Genomic DNA, 18,635 nt, shown 5'->3' with positions numbered 1-18,635 from the left:
TACTCAGGAGTTACACCATTTTCTCCCATAGATTCTGAGACCTTTTGTTCCAACACCACAGTTTCACAGTTCCCAAACCTGAGAGGGGATTATGCGTTTCACCTGCTTTAGCATTGGAAAGTATTTAATGCCGTTATGTTTGTTTTCCAAGCAAACACGCAAAAATGTTTTTTAACAAGCAAGTTCATTTATAGTTCAAGACTGTTCATTAATCCCTATGAGGCTGTAAACACGGCAGGAGAACGTCCCTGAATATTCACTTCAAGAGGTTAATTGCAGTGTGTTGTTGTGGGTAAACACATATTTCCTGTCCACATGTCAGACCCACTTCCTTAAATGTCCCAAAGCTTCTTTCACAAGTCAACATCTGTGATCACAGAGCTGAGATTTGAACAGGCAGGAAAGTCAGAATTGCTCCAGGCTTCAGATTACTCTTTGGATCAAAATATCATCACGATAATTGGCTACTGATAAAATACATTGGATCAGCCATTCAGGGAAACAATGGCGTATCTGCAGAGAAAGTCCTACTAAGTTCAATAAAGATCAAGCACTCAAAAAGACTGCAACCTCAAGGTTTACTGAAGTTTGAGCTCCAAAGACGCTGAGGGGGAAATTATTTCATCTGTTGTGTCAGTCATGGTGACGAGCTCTGCTTTAATGTTTTATTTAAATGTATTCAAGCCATGTGAAGTCAAGCTAGATGTTCCTGTATGTGTGTTCCTTATACGCCATAGTCCAGCATTTTGGGAAACATGCATTTTTGCTGTATTATCAAAAAAAAAGCCCCAAACATTAATCTCCATAAAATCACAACTTGTCTTTGTTATTTAAAAACAGGCTTTGGAAGAGATTAAACTAACTAGATTTAACAGGATAATCAGTGACCTTACAGTGGCTGGCAGGCAGATTATGCTCGTTTTTGTTTATAAGAAAAGACATTTGGCTGCTGGCTGTAGATTCATATTTAATGGACACACTAGGAATGCTTTCAATCTATCTCCCCATCTTCTTCACAAACTAATCCTTTAATGTAAAAATGTGACTTTGCCATGACCGTGTGTGGTTTTTTTTTCTAAGTGCAATGTCGAAAAATACCAGAAGTCTGAGTTTTTGTCCCTGCAGAAAAACACTGTTTTGTACTTGTTCTTTCATATTTAATAGCAGCTACAGGCAAGGACTGGACCGGGGAATGTACAGATTGTAAATAGAGTTTTTAACTGCTGGTTGTCTGACCGGCAGGTCGGAGCTGGGTTGTGTCGATCAAAACCCACGTCTGACCTAATGATGTGGCAGGATTTCTCCCGGTGCTCATAATGGCCGGTCCGATGGGGATGATGCTAAAATAGTTAAAATGATTTTCTCCTTCATGACTCTACACATAATACCTCCAATATCAGAAAGAGAAAATAGTACTTCTGCGAGTTTCTCCCATCTCTTTCGGGGCGAACCCCCTAAATTTTTGTTTTTGCTTTTTGTTTGGCTTTGTCAATATGAGGTGTTGAGTATAGACTAATATTTTTTTTTGTTTTTTACTTTAGCATATAGCTGCAACACTATAAAATATGGAAAAGTAAAAGGGTCTAAATGCTTTCTGAATGTCTCCGTGTGCTCACAGCCTCTACAGACACAAACAATAATTCCCTGAATTGGTTGAAAATAAGATCAAGTTAACAAGCGTCTTTTCACATTTTGCCTATGATGGACAAACTGACTTCATAAGGAACCTGAAGTCTGCCTTTCTGTCCTTGGATGATGCAGTAAAAGACAAATGAAGCTTGGATCCTCCTGCAGTACGACAACATCTGTTCAACTTTTAACACCGACTATAAGTCCACAGAAGACACATTAGTCTTAGAACTCTTTTTACTATGAACAGGTACGGCTAATTCCAATTCCACGCAACAGTGCCTGTGGTAATGTGATGGGCCAGAACAACACGGCGGCAATTATCTCGGGGACTAAGTGAACATTGATTGGGCACATCATCTGCTTTTTGATGAGCTTTTGCTCCAGGGTTCAGATTCACCTGGGAGGGAAGAAGGAGAAGAGGGGAATAAGTCTCACCTGAAATGTTCGGAGCCATTCTTGGAGACCCGTAGGTGGCTGGATTGAGGTGATACGCCGTCTTTGTTGCCCCTGACTGTTGGCTGTTCTGATTTGGCCAAATGTGGTGGGTGTGGATGGACATGGAACAAGTCCCGTCGGGCTGAATTTCACAGGGAAAAAGAAAACTTAGTTGAAGTATTACAAACAAGAGAAGAGATAGTACATACATTGAAGATAAACAACAGACATTAAGGAGTCACCATTAATGAGCTCTATTAAAAAACAAATTATGACTATGGCTTTTTTAATATTTCCACTATGAATTATTTTTGACAACAGCGCCTACACTCAAGATGGCCTGCGGGTAAATGGGACGGCTTACATTGTTAAGTTAAATATTTAAAGATGTTCTTTAAAAGCATTTTTGCCCATTCACTTGTTTGATTTAGCAATAAAAAAAACACACACAAGTGGAAAGCAGCTGTTCTGTCGGTGGAACCACATAAACCTTGTTTTCTTTCTCTGTTTATGGCAATTTCTTTCAATTAACCACCCATTCTTTATTATGTATGAGATATGAGCAAATAATCAGTTGTGTTTTTAAAGTATCTTGAATTTACAAAGCCAAGTCGTCATTTATTGTCTTCAAACAGCAACTAGGATAGTTATAGAGTAATAGTCAAAAGAACTCTGCATTAACGAACGCCAATGAAATACAAACTAAACATCAAAACAGTGTGGCTTCAGAACAATAAAGGTATTTTATGTTCCTATTCACACATTTCTTAGTTTCAAAGAATATTACAACTCTTTATTATTTGCCAAATTACTGTTTAATACTGGCAGGTGTTTCTTCTGTTTTATCCTCTTCATTTGAGGGCAGGTTAAATAACAAAACTACCAATCTGTATACGGCAATAAATAACATACCTAGATATTACCACAAGGTTTGATCAACAAATCTGAACAAAATCTGAAAATCCTGACATAGGTAGATCTCGATTCTAATTATTAAATTATAAATAACACAAACTTAACCCCCGAAAAATAGGAAAAGTTAAGAAAAGTATCTTTTTTAATGAAAAACGCAAACATAAATCATTCTTCCACATAAAGGCTGATATGGATATGTCTGTGAATTACGATATTTATCAGCCAACTTATGAATTAGTCAGGCTATACAATAAGTGAGGGTATGTTGCAGAACTACATTACTTTTAGCCTAGTATACATACTTAACTGGCAGCTGTATAAGTGTATAATTCTAATTCAGAGACTTGAAAAGAGTGAACAACAGAACCGAGATGTGAAAACCAGCGTGCATCTTCAAAGGGCAGCCGTGCTCCATTGTAATGCAAGGGGCAGCAGGAGAGACCGGCCAGTGGACTCCCGCAATACTTCAGATTGTGCTTGCTGACAGCAAAATGGGAATCTGGGGGTCTATTTCATTACTGATTCATTTTTAATGGGAGAGGAAGCTGAGCCGGAGCCAGTTACATGGCATTTACAGTTAAGTGGCTGTGTTCAGTCTGAATTTTAATGTGGCTACATGTGAACACGTGCATTAAATATTCAGGGTTAGAGAAACATGTGGGACTGCATGCTGGAGATACAGCGAGATGTGAAGCATCCCTCTGTTTCAAAACAAAAGGCCCCTTTGTTCGTACCTTGTGATATATACTTATCATTAATTTTCCAGCTAGGCTCATTTTGTATGTATATAGCATGAAAATAAGGAGATAACATTTAATTATTTTCATTCTAGGAGGGGAAACAAAAGCAGTATGTTGCAGTACAGGTCTAATTTGTGAAATGCAGGTTTCTTTACCTGGGATACTCTGGGCCTTTGCAGGGCTTTTTTCCTGAAGGGAAAGATCGGACCTCGGGGCCATGGTCCAACTTCCTTTTCATCTAAAAGAGAAAATATAGAAGAAAGACATTAGAAAGCAGCACAAAAGCACAGGAGGAGACCGTGTTGAAACACAAATAGAATCATTACACTGCATCCTTCTAAGAGATAAATAAACACAAGGGTACTTCTGAAATGGTCTGAATATAAGTTTTTTCTTCCTCTCCGATAACTTTCCAAGTCACTTTACTTTTAAAAGAGAGAGGCCAGCTCTTGAAAAAGAAAAAATGTAAGAACAGACCCAGTTCATGGGATATTTAAAAACAGTGGTGGAAGCAGAAAATTGCTTTTGCAAGTTACAGACTTTGTTAACATTGTGTCTGAAATTCAGCATAATAAAATACAGACACCAGAGTCTTGCAACAGCTTTATGCAAATGGGAAATTAATCTTTAATGGACGGGCGAGAGATTCGGTTTATTAACATGGCCCGTAACAAAGCAGAGAGGTGCTGGAGCCACCAATAGATGAAGCTGCTCAACCTGAGATGAGGCGGCAGGAGACAAAGCAGGTGCTTGTTTTACACTGCTCTGCTTCACTTTGATTATTCTCCATGTTGGGAGGCACATTACTAGTGAACAGTGACCCTTGGGCAACAGAAGACACCCTGTAACGTCCAGAGGAAACCACACAGTACACAGAACTCCACGGGAACAGTGTGTTCATGTACACACCTTCTTCAGGGAGGGTAAAATGTGCGTTCTTTGGCACTGACATTCTTTGCATACTGATACGAGAAAGAACAAAAACAGAGCAACCGTGCTCTTCGTCATTCTCCATCACCTGCATGAACACACACACACACACACACACAAGCACAGACACACACCACCCAGTCCCTGTTCTACCACCTACCCTACAGCACAAACAAAGGAGTCTGTGTAAAAGGACTGGGCAAGCCAATTTACTTCATCCCATGCCTGCCACTCTCTCTGGCACCGCTTCTCACCACACATGCAAGTGATCACCATCGCATCGCAGAGTCTCTCATGAATAAACAAGCAAACAGAGGAACCCAGCGCGGATTTTTAAGTGTCTCGCCAAAAGAAGATATACAATGTGACAGACCGCCCTTGTTCTGTGATTAATTAGATGTGTTTCATGTTTAGGTCGATGACTTGACCGCTGTCCTGTTGTTTCAGCCTCACATAGAGACGCAGATTGAACAAAGTGCCAAAAACGTCTTTTAAATTAAAAAAAGGATGTCTCTCTGGGTTTCAGTACAAAACTGCAATATTGTAAAAATAAAACAGCCACAGCTACAAGGGTCTATTTTGACCATCAAAACATTTCATCATGTACAAGGGTGATTTATCCCTGAACTGCAGCATGTGGGTTTTGTATTCCACAATATTTTTTTTTCCTTGTGGCACCACAATTTGTACTTTCTTTTAGGATGAAAATATTTGGCGACAGTTTCTCTACAATTACACTTCAGCCTGTGCAGCAGGATGCAACCTGTACCGAATCTGTGACAGAATCCCCATCTGTTCCCCTGCTATTGCTGCAAGAAACCACATTTAAAATGCAACTTTATTTTTGTCTCCAAGGCAAACAATGCTCTCACGATGTGTTTATGCGATTGCACAGTTGCAGGAAAAGCCTCGGGCATTTGACTCCACACTGTATGAATTCACAGTGGGATGATTATCATCTCTCCTCAAGCTGCATTTTTGTTCATCACTATAATTTGGTAAGTGTGTGTTTGCTCTCCCTGTGTTTTCAGTCTCCGGGGCAAGTTGTCGAGAGCAGCACGCAATGTATCGAAGGAACGCGGAAAATAATGTTTAGAATCTCTGACGTGCTCATGGGTAATTAGATTAGCAGCAACTGTATCCATGCATTGGGTGTAAATGCAGCTTGGAGTCAATGCACCAAAGCAACTGATAAGACCTTCCTGACTTTACAGAGGAATGTGTACATGACCAACGCACTCAAACATGCTCAGCAGGTTTGTCGCCCTTTGGACATTAGACGGATCTGACCAATGATGATCTCCTCACATGTCAGCTCATGTGTGGCCCGAGGGAGGAGCCGTGGAAAGAAGGCTCCTGTAATTCAAGGTGGAAATGTGTAGAAAAGGGACGGCCGAGTTAATCAGAGTGGCAACAACCATGTAAACGTGTCTTCAAAAGCACCACAGGTATGTAGCTTGTGCTCCACTTGTCTATATTGAACGTATCTGGCTCACGGAGCTTGTTTGATTGCTACAGAACACAAAGGGGGGGGGGTTTATAAGATATTCCCTCTTGTTACGTTCTGGCGCTCAAACCCAACTGCCTTGTTCTTTGAGCAGTGATCTCACTGCAATGGCAGTTCAGTAGCCAGGGAGAGCCTGGGTGTGTGTATGCATGCGTTGGGTGTGTTTTGTGTGTGTGTCTCAGAGTGTGAGAGCCTGAAAGGGAAAAGGGGGGAGTGCTCAGTGGCTTTGAGCGCGTGTGTGTGTGTGTGTGTTTGTGTGTCTGCACATGTAAAAAGAAAAACCTCAAACTAAACACTGGCATGAAGAAGAGGAGGAAAAAAAGAAAACGCTGCATGTATCCAGCCTCTTCTTGTGTTACAGTCTGGGAGAAGGTAACCAGAGAGTGCAGTGTTTGTAAATCACTACTAATCAGTCCTCCCTCCTCCTCCCCCTATCTGGTCAAAAAGCACGACAGATGGATACGCAGAGAGTTAATGATATTTTAAAGACAGCCATCGCTCTTGCATAACGTGTTGGTTCATTTCAACGGAGGCTACATCCTGCAGCATCAGTCACTTGAAACGTCTCTCCCTCGTTATTCCTGACAGGGTTCCCAGCCGACATGAAAGAGTTCCATCATGTCAATCAGCACCGCGAGAGACGCAGAGACACTTGCATCTGATAACTGGCCATTTTGGAGAGAGACAGAGCAATCAGGCGGTAGGAGCGGGCGATAACCGAAACCGCGATCGCTGTGTATGTCTTGTGACTAATAAGTCCGTTTCTGTTGGTGCAGGCAAGAGGGACACACAGCGTATTTGCTCTAGGGGCTGAGTTCCCGATCCTGACATCTCGGAACGAGTGAATCAGAAAAACATGGAGAATACAAACAAGCAAACATTCAAAACTATGAACCGGTCATTCGTTAAAGATGACATTTTCATGTAATTATCAGCATTAATCGAGTACAAATCACCACCACAGCATCTCTGACCGCGAGGGATTTTCAGAGTCAGATTCTGAGTGATTAACATTTTTTTTTTCCTCCGTTACACACCCTTTGCGTAATGGATTCCCTTTAAATGTCTCCCGTTTGTACTCTGCATCACCCCCCCGACCGAGCAACTATCACTTTACGGCTGCCATTCAGCATAAAACAACACCCCGGCATCCTTAAGGATATTCCACCTCACGCAGTCTGACACAGTGACCTATTATCTGCACCGGGAGCCTGAGGGGGGGTGCACAATGTCAGGGAATGGGTTTACTGCAACAGGCAAGCGGCGGACTGATCACATGCATGCATCTCACGCAGTCACTCCGGTCAGTGCAAGAGAACCACTGCTGCATAATGTAAGGAACCAGGGAAACAGGGGAGGACTGCAGGGGGAACTGGCTGCTCGTGAGCCCTCCGAAACTGACCAATCCTCCCCCCCATATTCCCCCCTGTATTAAAAAACACAGGCAGAGGTGATACCAGCCATCTGCACGTAGCACGCTTCATGCAGCATGTTGTAGTTACCAGGTTGTGCACGAAAAAGGGAGGACCACAGTTCAGGTGCAGAGAGCATCGAGCCAAAAAAAATGGAATCATGTCAGCCCCAAACACGTAATTCAGTAGTGGACAACGCAGAAATAACACACACATTTACATGCAATGTGCCACAACCCTTATGCAAATACACTGAATCACTCCGTTTTCTGTACGTGACTGAAGTTACAAGCAAGGGAAGGGGGGGGTGACAACATGACAACATTTTTTACGCAGAGCTAAGCCAACACAACACGGAGGCCCGGGCACCTCTCAGCAGCGTCCCTGGGGCTCTGCTGTATACCCGGGCCGCCGAGGCTCATCCTCCGCAGTGGCCACGCACGATCTGCCGCTAGAGAGGCGGGTCGTCCGGCATCGAACCCGCGACACACAAGGTGACACACGATATGCTACTCACTTTGTAGAAAATCATCTTTAAAGTGCCGTAGAACCCCATCCTTGTAATCCGGTGTGTTCGCCTCCTCTTCTTCGGTGACAGCGGAGTGAAGTGCGGAGGAGGAGGAGGAGGAGGAGGAGGAGGAGGAGGAGAAAGAGGAGGAGGACGGGAGGAGGACGGGAGCAGGACAGTGCTAGGACACGGGAGTCTCAGGTAAATCCGCCTCTGGTGTGGACATGCCCAGCTGGTTCCCCCGGTAAAGACATCGGAGGACGGGAGAGAGAAAGAAGCGAGCGAGCGAGGGGTGGATGGAAGTACGAGCTCCGGACTGGGCGAGACTGGGTGAGAGACTGGGAGCGACTGGGGGAGACTGGGGGAGACGGTCGCTGGGTGAACAATGCGATGCGACGATTCCCGGAGGTTGGAGCGATGCGCCGCCGACCAGCCTCGCCGAGCAGGGAGTGAGCAGAGAGGGAGAGAGAGGGAGGGTGACACCCGGCAGAGAAGGGGGAGGAGTGCCGGGGGAGCGCGTCAGAGAGAGGAGCAGTGCCCTCCTCCTCCTCCTCCTCCTCTTCCTCCTCCTCCTCACAGGCTGCACGACGGCTCCTCCGACCGGGATCGGATTACAGCCCCCCCCCCCCGGTGGAATGGTGCAGTCCGACATTCAACACGGTGCGCACCGAGAGCAGGGGCGTGATAATGGGGGGACAGGGGCCCTCTCGTCCACGCACCGCACCCACGTTTACTATTCATTATCTCGAAGTACAAGCTGTCTACCTGCTTTGAGTGAACAAAAAGGAATGCAGTACTTTTACTGGCAATGGAGCAGTGGCGGAGCTAGGATTTTTCTAACTCGGGGGCCATGAGGGGCCAATTATATGCCCAACATCCACACACTTTTCCAGATTCATTAAGGTGCACATGTTAGGCATTCCTTGTTTCCCATGAATCATCTAGACTGTCATATTCTAATTTGTCCCCATCACAGTTTTTTGATATTTGCATGCTCGCTTGCGCTATCGTCTCCACAAAGTTTTTCACATCCACGCAGTCAGGACTCAGTTTCGGCTGAAGAGCTCATCCGCCTGCCACTGGGAATATGATGCAGGTGAGAGTGACCTCTGTGTACGTGCACCCTCATTACCACCATAGATTCATGTGGGAAATACTGAGTCATCCCTTGTTTACTCATAGCTTTGAGCAAAGCCACACATCACTGACTATATTTTTGAAAATGGTTCCTTATCTAAAGCACACTGTGTACTTTAAAGAAGCTTAGAAAATAAAAAAACATCCTAACAAATATTTGTTATTATAGTTAGTAAGTGACTCGACTATCGACAGGCCAGGGGCACTTCAGGGGTCGGTCATATTTCAGCTGGGAGCATTAATCGTTACTACTTTTACTCAGTGAGTAAATAATCTGAATACATCCGTCACACCACAGCACAGCACACACACACACTGACTGTAATGCACCGTGCTGCATTAGAGACTGTCAACCTGCAGCCGGCAGATCACATAGCACAAAGTACTCAGCCATTACAACCTATCAGGCGACAGAGTGAATGGATCACGTCTGCTGCACCTGCTTATTTGCACACGCACACAGAACAAGGCAATATTTGCATTTTCAGTATGGACGGTAATGGTTGATTGCTGCTTCCCAGTTTACAGCACCACAGGCACAGCCGCACAACAGCTACTACAGCTTCGGTTTAAAAATAAATGCACATTTAGTGCAGGTGAAAGTAAACTGTCACAACTCGCGCTGCCTTTTTCCAGGAGACAAATAGTCATCAGGTAAACAAACCAAGCAACGGCTGCGCTGCTCCTTTGCGTAGCGATACCAGACAAACACACCGGAAGCTTTTTGTTTGATTAATTTGGACAAATTGAGAACAAGGTATATGAACCATTGCCTCTGGTCAACTGTGTTATGCCAATGTGCTGCAGAGAGCAACCTGAAGCCCATTGCTCCATTAAACGGACCAGTTGCCATTTATTAACACTGACATTTGTGTGCGTCTTAAATTAAACGTCATGGGTTTACTAGCTTCGGGGCATAGAACAGCATTATTTTCTCGCACAGAAATGTTTCAGATATCCAGATGGACTAAGCCATTATTTTCAGTGGGTCTTGGGCATTTGCTACCGTTGACCTCACAAGACACCGGCATTTGATCACGGAAACAGCGAACACAATGAGGGATCGTGGGAAGGGACCTATTCCGCAGGTGACGGAGCATAAAGTTCAGCCACTCCCGGCTGACACCTGTAATCACTGAGTGACCTCGCAGAGAAAGGAAAGTTTATAGGGCAAACATTTGGCACGAGAGGGTCCGGTTAAAATCTCTCACAATTTGAGACTTGATATGGAGGAGAACCAGACAAAGAAACCACCGTGACATGACCTTCTGCATGGTAATTTAGACAAAACAAAAAAAATAATGGAATCACTAATCATGAATGGTGAAAGATATATATCATGATTATCTGAGACATTGTACGGCAGGTGGCTAATCCGTGCATTTTAGTCACACTTTCTCCCCAAACTAGCAAAGCACCGAGGTGCAGTAAGCGGACACCAGAGTGCTACAGACAGCCCGTTTCAAGGTTTTGGTCTGTGTGTGTTTAAGGTGGCCCTCATGAGAAAGGCCCTCTGGTTGCTCCCGGCCGGCCCAACCTTTACACAGCTCATTGGAATGCTCGGCATGCGAGAGGGGTTGCGCTGGGGCCTTTGAATGGGCCGTGGCCTCCTTTGTCGCTCTCCTTCTGCCAGTTGGTAAAGCATTAACAGGCCTCCCCCCCACCACCCCCCCGTTACTGACCTCCTGCTTATCAAAGCCGAGATCCCGCTGGCCAGATGTAAAGCTGCACAGCTAACGGATATCTCTCAGAGCAAACTCAGTTTTGGTCTTCCATATCTTAACGGTGAACGGTGTGTACGATCTCGTGCATCACATCGCAGTGCGGTAACTAGCTTGTGTGGAAATGAAACTCGTGTCTCGTTTGACTGCAGAAATAACCGACGTCAGTGCCAAGGTTACAGCAAATACTGGAGAAAGTTAATGAACAGATTCAAAAAGTTAGTTTTTTATTAATACAAATATCATTACATCTATAAAATCTTTATTTATAATTTGATACTTTAAAATGCAGTCAACCAGAGAAAAGCAGTTGACATTTTGGATGCAACTGTTTAATATTCTAACCTGATTTAAAAACTAAAGGATTAATAAAATATTAAACAAATACGTCTGCTGCTATTTTGATAGTCATTTACTCGTCATTTTAAGCAGGTGTAATTAAGCTGTGGCTTCTCAAATGTGAAGATGTTCTTGTGATATTAGTCTTTCATAAAAGTAGTTTTTGATCTTTTGATTTCAATATGTAAACCGGCTTCGAGGATTAAAGAGAAAATAATAATAAAAAGTGAGTCTAAGTAGTTTCAGTGTTGAATTGATTATATCTCAGGATTAGTTTTTTGTTATACTTCCAATCTAGTGAGATTAGAGGAATGTGACTGGTCAGCTATTCTAAAATCAGCAAATCCCTGAGGGGGCGGGGGGGGGGCTTCGCGACGTGAGAAAAAGGGCTTTGTTGAGCAAATGTTTAATGTGAGGAGGTGAACTTGAAGGAGGCAAATACTTCCTGGGCAGTGATGCATCACTAAACGGGAGCTGTGTCATTGTGCGATTGTCCTCCCCGAGGGAAAAAACGAGGACTAGGGGGTCCCCTCTTAATAGATTTTTCTGAAAAGGTGAAGTGTGAGCCCCATTCCACGCTGGACAGATGCGATGCGTGTGGGGGGAGGTTTGATGAATAAGGAAACCATGGATCATGGCATTCGGCGAGGATAATAGCGGCAACATCTGCATGGAGTTGGATTAACATATCCTACAGCCACCCACGCGACTGAATCATTCAAGTTTGAAGAGGTCCTGTCAAAAAACGACATTAAAGCAGGATGCCAGTGGTATCTCTTGACATCAATAGGGTTCATGGAAAATAAATGGAGAACAGGGGTCAGCACTTGCAATTATTGGCGGTTATTCAGCAACTGGAGATTCAAGCAAATGCTGCATTTTTCACAAACAAGTGGCAACATGAGGATGAAAATAAATGTACAAAAGATCAAACGCATGTATGCAATGAAAGGCTGATGCAAATATCTGTCAAGTCTACTTCTAGTACAGCCTCCGACGCTGAATGTGGGTGGGGGTAGAAAAGAAGGCATGTGTTTAAAGTGTAAAGCTTTGCCCTGTAATCCTACAAAAGCAACACCACAATATCAAGATAAACTGGCCATTCAAAATAAAGATGGAATTGGTTTTTTTCAAGAACAACGCTGCAGTGATCATTACAATCGTCCCTGGCCCAGCCCATACACATCTCTAGTGGACGGAAACACTGTGCATGTCCCCTGGAAGATGTCCAATCTTGACCCAACATCTTCCGAGGCGGAGATGGCCTTGTCTAATCTCTGTGGCCAAGATCCATTAAAACAACATTGTGCATTGCAGCTTCATTATACTCCTTTTGTCTTGATAAGGGACAACTTCTAACGGTTCACAAAAGACCTTTCAACATCTGACTGCTTAAAGGTAATGGATAAAGATGGATGCTGCATTACAAATTGTTCTCAAGGTGTTGACTTTGTAGCTGTGGACGTAATGTAGTGCAGATAATCAATGAATAAATGTGTGTCGCCGCATCTTTAAAGCCTGGAATGATGCTTGGAATCGTTATGTTGTTCAATCATAAGCATCATACTCAAAAGGCCATTAGCATAGAGTCCAAAGTGTACGGCAGCTCAGTCGTAGGATACTGGGAACTGAGAAAGCTTAAGACAAATGTGTGACCCCCTCAGAGTCATAGCACCCCTGATATCTCCATTACCTTTTACTTATACATAAGATTCAGTGAGTAACTTCTATACTGTATCATCCACCTCATGTAAAGGGAATGTCTGAAATCAACTTTATTTACCAAGCCCCAAATCTCAAGCTCTATCCCCTCGAAACTTAGATCCTTAATACAGAGAAGGGACTAAGATTCTTTCAAAGAAAAAATTTAAGGGGAACGTGACTTAAATATTACATGAAATAAGTTAAGTGTCTCTGGCAAAGACCTCAGGCTAGATGTGACGTTCTGAAATTAGCGAAAAGCAACATTTAGTCAGGACTGACTCCAAATTCTACAGCAGCATTTGGCCCCATTTGAAAGTAGTAATGAAACTTTTAATATTTGGAGTTTAAAGTTATATTACTTGCAGAGGACCCAATATATGAATATGATAAGTACCTCAGACGGAAATCACACACTATACCTTCTAATGGCAAATTGTACAGGACCATGGAGGTATTAACATTTCCCTCCATTTCTAATCCCTTTTCCCATGACAGACCTATCCGCTTTTGCATTTGGATGCTGCCTGAGCTGTCATATCTCATTCAGAAATGAAAGTGGGGTTATGGAAATGTGTGTGTGATGAGCCAGGCGAAACTTGGCTGGGGCTAGCATGAACATTTACACAGAAACGAATAAACCTCTTTAATCATCCAGAATTACCAGTCTGCATCCCAGATGAAGCGGAGGGGAGCCAAACTGTGCCTGCTGGGTGTTTCCTGTCATCTTTCGATCCCTAAATATGCTCGAGACGGTGGTGGGAGACTACGTTGGGACATTCCAACGCTGTCTCGGTCACATGCCTTGACCCGAGCTCACGAGAGAAACTTGTGCATCGCGCTGCCTTTAATATTTCAGCCCGTCTGTGATCTCATCTGGAACATCATCTATAACCGCACTATCCTTTATCTCTCCAACAAAGAGGTCATCTGCATGTTTGCTGTTCCAAATACAGGCTTTCAAAGGGAAAATATGGCCTCTGAACTGAGATTTCACCTTAATCTAAGTGGATTAGGGATCACAGGCTGCCATTTAACACAGGCTGCTATAAGCAATGATGCAAGCAAATACATTGATCATTCACCCTTCACAAGAGCATTAACCTCAGGTTTTACAGGGGATAACAGCCTCTGTTGGTTGATCCACTGCTTGAGTTCAGACTCAAATATCTCAACAGGGAATAGATTGTACTAAAGTGCATACCATCGGAATGACAAACATGCATGGAGGCAAGAAGATGAATCCTGCAAATCTGATGTTCCACTGATACACATGTATGATTTTATATGTGATATCATGACAACTATTGGAGGGATTGCCATGTTATTTGGTACAGACAGTAATGTCCCCTAAGGAAGAATTGTTCCTTTTGAGTATGAATTGGGATTTTGAGTTTTGAGTTTTCATCAAGTTGCATCATCAGGCCAAAATGTCAGTGCGTCATTTAATGACCAAATAGATGCAAAACTAAAGACACTCCCTTCAGCCTGACAAATATGGTGAATATGATATTGTGCCACTTGAAAAGGTCCAGAGAAGCCTAAGAAGGCCACTTTGTGTCAAGGATGAGGTACTTCAAGTGTTGTTCTTTCCTTTTCTGAAGATTAAACTAAGGTAGATCCCTCTGACAGGTGAGCCTGACTGATAAGACGATCTGGGATGAAGGTGGGTGAGCATGTCTTAAGATTGCTCAGCTGAAAGTTGAAAACTAGGCTCTTATATCGTCAGTCTTATTTTTTTTATGGTCGGGTTGAGTGGAGAAATGGCACAAATGGACAGCGACCGAAGAAACGAACATTGGATAAGCGTGAAATCGTGACTTCCATGATGATACACAATCCAATTTCCAGAAAGTGAAGGGCACATTTGATCTTGTTTAGATGTGTCTGCTTGGACATGCTTTGAAAGCCAAGGCTCTTGTCTAAAGTGTCTGTTTGTCCGTATTATCTCGGCTGGACCACCAACAGAGTGGGTGATAGCACAACCTTTATAGTGCTTTACTTGACTGCTATCGACGTCCATGTCTGATGGCACAAAGCGAGACTCACAATAATGGATATATTCTGAAGGAGATCAAAAAGGCAGCACATGAAAGTATATAAATCTTTGGTTTGGACGTTTGTAGGGGAAGATGAGTGATGCAACGTAACAGCAATTTAACTCGCATGCAGACTGGAGTGGACATGACCAGACTTTATGCAAGTAACTTAACACCAGTGATCCAACTTAACACCAGTGAACATCCAGGGATTGGACATAGAGGTGGTGGAGAACTACAAATTCCTGGGTGTTCACCTCAACAACAAACTGGACTGGTCTGATAACTCACATGCCCTCTATAAGAAGGGCCAGAGCCGCCTCCACCTGCTGAGGAGGCTGAGGTCCTTCGGAGTGTGCAGGGCTCTCCTCAGGACTTTTTATGACTCTGTGGTGGCTTCAGCAATCTTCTACGCTGTGGTCTGCTGGAGGGGGGGTAGCACGGACAGAGACAGGAGCAGGCTCAACAGACTGATAAGAAGAGCGAGCTCTGTCCTGGACTGTCCTCTGGACTCCATTGAGGAAGTGGGGGACAGAAGGATGTTAGCCAAGCTGGCGTCCATCATGGGCAACACCTCTCACCCCCTACATGACAATGTGGGGTCCCTGAGCAGCTCCTTCAGCAGCAGACTGTTACACCCACGGTGTAAGAAGGAGAGGTTCCGCAGGTCCTTCATCCCGGCTGCAGTCAGGCTCTACAACACCAGCACCACCTGATAATGTTGTAGTCCCTGTCTATTATTTATCTCCACTCAACCTCTCACCATAGCTGTATTTGTATTTTTATTTTTCTTATTTATTTTTTATTTTTTTACTCAGATCACTACTATGCACAATAATATTCAACACTTTACATCTATATTTATATCATGGTCACTTATAATGGTTACATTGCAATATTTATATTTTCCTTTATACTATCTTGTAGTATTATTTATATTATGGTCACTTACTTTTTAATTATTTTTTCTGTATCATGGTCACTACTGTTGCAATATTACTTATAATACTTTTGTTTTCATTACAATAACACTTACATCACTCCACTTTCTCCCCAGTACCTGCTTTTGCACAGTGTCTGTTTTGCAGGTTGTTTTTTGTTTTTGTTTTCTGTATATTTTTACTCTCATTATGTGTAGTTTAGTAGTGTATATATTTTGATCTTTCTTTTTTATTGTTGCTTCGGCACTGTTATTTAAATTCTGTTTTTCTCTTTTTTGCTGTAACAAGTGAATTTCCCCGTTGTGTGGATAAATAAAGAAATCTAATCTAAGTACATGTAAACTAAAGCAAAGAACAGGATACTGTGATTGAGAATGTAATTTAAAAGGCTACATATTTAAAATGTATTTAAGTGCATGTTGAATATTTAAAGGATGAAGCAACCACCCTGAACATATATGAAGTGTGTATGAATGAAAGAAAATCGATTAAAGTGGGGGAAAAAACACGAACCGGTAAATTAACTGGGCAGAAAATGTAAAAGTTCAAATAATGAAACGGGTTAATTAACTTGCACGTTCAATGATAACTTTACTTGGTTCAAATACTTAATACATTTCATAATAAACTACTTAAATTAAGAAGTTTATTAAATATGGCTTCCATTAATGTAGCAAATATCCAGGTCAGGTTGCAGAGAAATAAAATCTTCCCTCTTCATTTTATAGGAATATACATAGTATAGTCGGAGATAGGCAGCTTCCACACAAATGGGATTAACATCTCTTTTCTTTTTGATCATGGGGACTACCACAGACACACAAATGAAGCAAAAGGTGTTTTTGTCTATTTAAAAAAAATACAGAATCAAACAGACGCTGGGGCAGATGGACAAGTTATAAAATCGGTATGTGCCTCAACACTGTACTTTACTAACGGCGACCCTAGTGTTACCTTGTCATATTTATCAAATTCAGCCAATGGTGAAATAAAACTATGAAATGGATGACAATTGTTTTCGTATATACATGTCTACTAGGGGTGCAACGATTAGTCGACGTCGTCGACAAAAATCGATGACAAGAATAGTCGCCGACGAATTTACTTGTCGATGATTCGTTGGTTACGTCATAGCACGTGTTTTTCGTGCCGTGCAGTTGAACTAAACGTTTTACCGGAGGTGCTTATGAAAGCAGCTGAGGAGTGAGCCATCTCGCTCCCTTCCTATCTCTGAAAGTCGCGCATGTGCAATAGCGTCAAAACACGGAGCAATGCCGGCCTCCGCTGCAGCAGCATCGCGCACCAGAAAGTAAAAAGTTCGGGAGAACTTCACCCGTAACAGCCCGAAAAAAACTACCTTCAGTATTTGTTGCAGCGGACCTTCTCTCCATGGAAGCAGGACACGCACATGTGAGGAGGAGTAGTCACGTGTGACATCGTAACGGAGACAATGCGGACTCGCCTCTGTCAGATGTTATATATACACGTATATACCTGTGCGCAGGATTCTAGCATCCATTACAAAAATATGGTTTAAACTTTTTATTAACGAGTTTAAAAGCGAAATGTTATCCTATTGCCTGACAAACGCCTTTTATTAATCATAATTATTTAGTCAGAAGAAGACTGTAGTTTCGTTTGTTGATGTTTTTATTAATGTTACTTTCCCTGTCATTTTTGTTAACAGGAAAAATGAATACTTGATTTTTAATTTATTAGTTTTATTAGCACTTTGCCTGTCCTTGCTTTTAAATGGACAAAAACTTGATTTTTCGTTGCTTTTGTGTCAGCAGTACCCTTATTACCTTAATCTTTTGTGCCTTTATTTTCAGTCATCACATGCCTCGAACAACCTCAAGCTAAATTTAAAAGCTGTTTGCTAAATAAGAGCAATTGAGAATTTGTGTCATTCATAATCCGATTAGTCGATTTATCGTTTCAATAATCGGTGACTAATCGACTATCAGAATAGTCGTTAGTTGCAGCCCTAATGTCTACATATTCACAAATAAAGGCATCTTAAAGTGGTGTGTACTGGACACAAAGGACATGGGACTCTTACTTAACAAAACAGCCTGAGGGGAAAATGAATATTACTCGTGGAGAAAGAATGCACCAGAGGATGATCATAAGTAAGATGATTCAGAGAGTGTTTTTTGCCATTGAATACTATTCCTACGCAGTGAAACTTGCCTTCCTGGTATGGCTGAGGATCAAGTAGCTATTTTGGGCCGAGGCAAACAAGTTAATGAAAGGAGGAGTGTTTTTATGTATAAAGGAAGAAAAGAGTGGAATGTGTTGTTCAGGGGAAGGACACAGGACAGTATTGTCAGGCATACTTCTGTAGGGGAAATAGTTGGAGGGCTGATAGTGATGCTGATAGAGACGTGTCTCCCAGGATTTAAAAGGCTACAGGGAGTGACAAAAGGTCAGGGGTCATAAATGTTTCATTTCAAGAAGGGCAGAGGAGCAGTGAACCTTGGATAGCTTGAAAGCATGTTTGTTTCACCCCCTGCAACCCCACCTTACACACAGACACAGAGATACTTGATTCTACTGCAGTGGCTGTAGACAGAAGAAACAGACTGCATGTATTTAATGAGCGGTGGAAGACATCTGCATATTGCTGTACTCTTCTGCATATGATGTTCAACCATATAAGCACCACACACGCAGGG

At 42.7% G+C, this 18,635-nt stretch overlaps 1 protein-coding gene across 1 annotated transcript in view; it reads right to left on the bottom strand.

Moving 5' to 3' along the window:
* The window catches only part of fbxw7 (F-box and WD repeat domain containing 7), an 85,315-nt gene that overhangs the window by 16,373 nt on the left and 50,307 nt on the right, over nt 1-18,635 (bottom strand). The window contains exons 6-7 of the mRNA XM_061083490.1: nt 3,878-3,960; nt 2,068-2,209 (exon numbers count right to left, since the gene is read on the bottom strand). Coding sequence (XP_060939473.1) covers nt 2,068-2,209; nt 3,878-3,960 — 225 coding nt within the window. The remainder of the gene's footprint in view (nt 1-2,067; nt 2,210-3,877; nt 3,961-18,635) is intronic.

Source organism: Limanda limanda, chromosome 2 (genome assembly GCF_963576545.1).
Source record: "Limanda limanda chromosome 2, fLimLim1.1, whole genome shotgun sequence".
In the NCBI taxonomy this organism is placed as follows: Eukaryota; Metazoa; Chordata; class Actinopteri; order Pleuronectiformes; family Pleuronectidae; genus Limanda; species Limanda limanda.
This window is presented reverse-complemented; position numbering and strand designations above follow the sequence as displayed.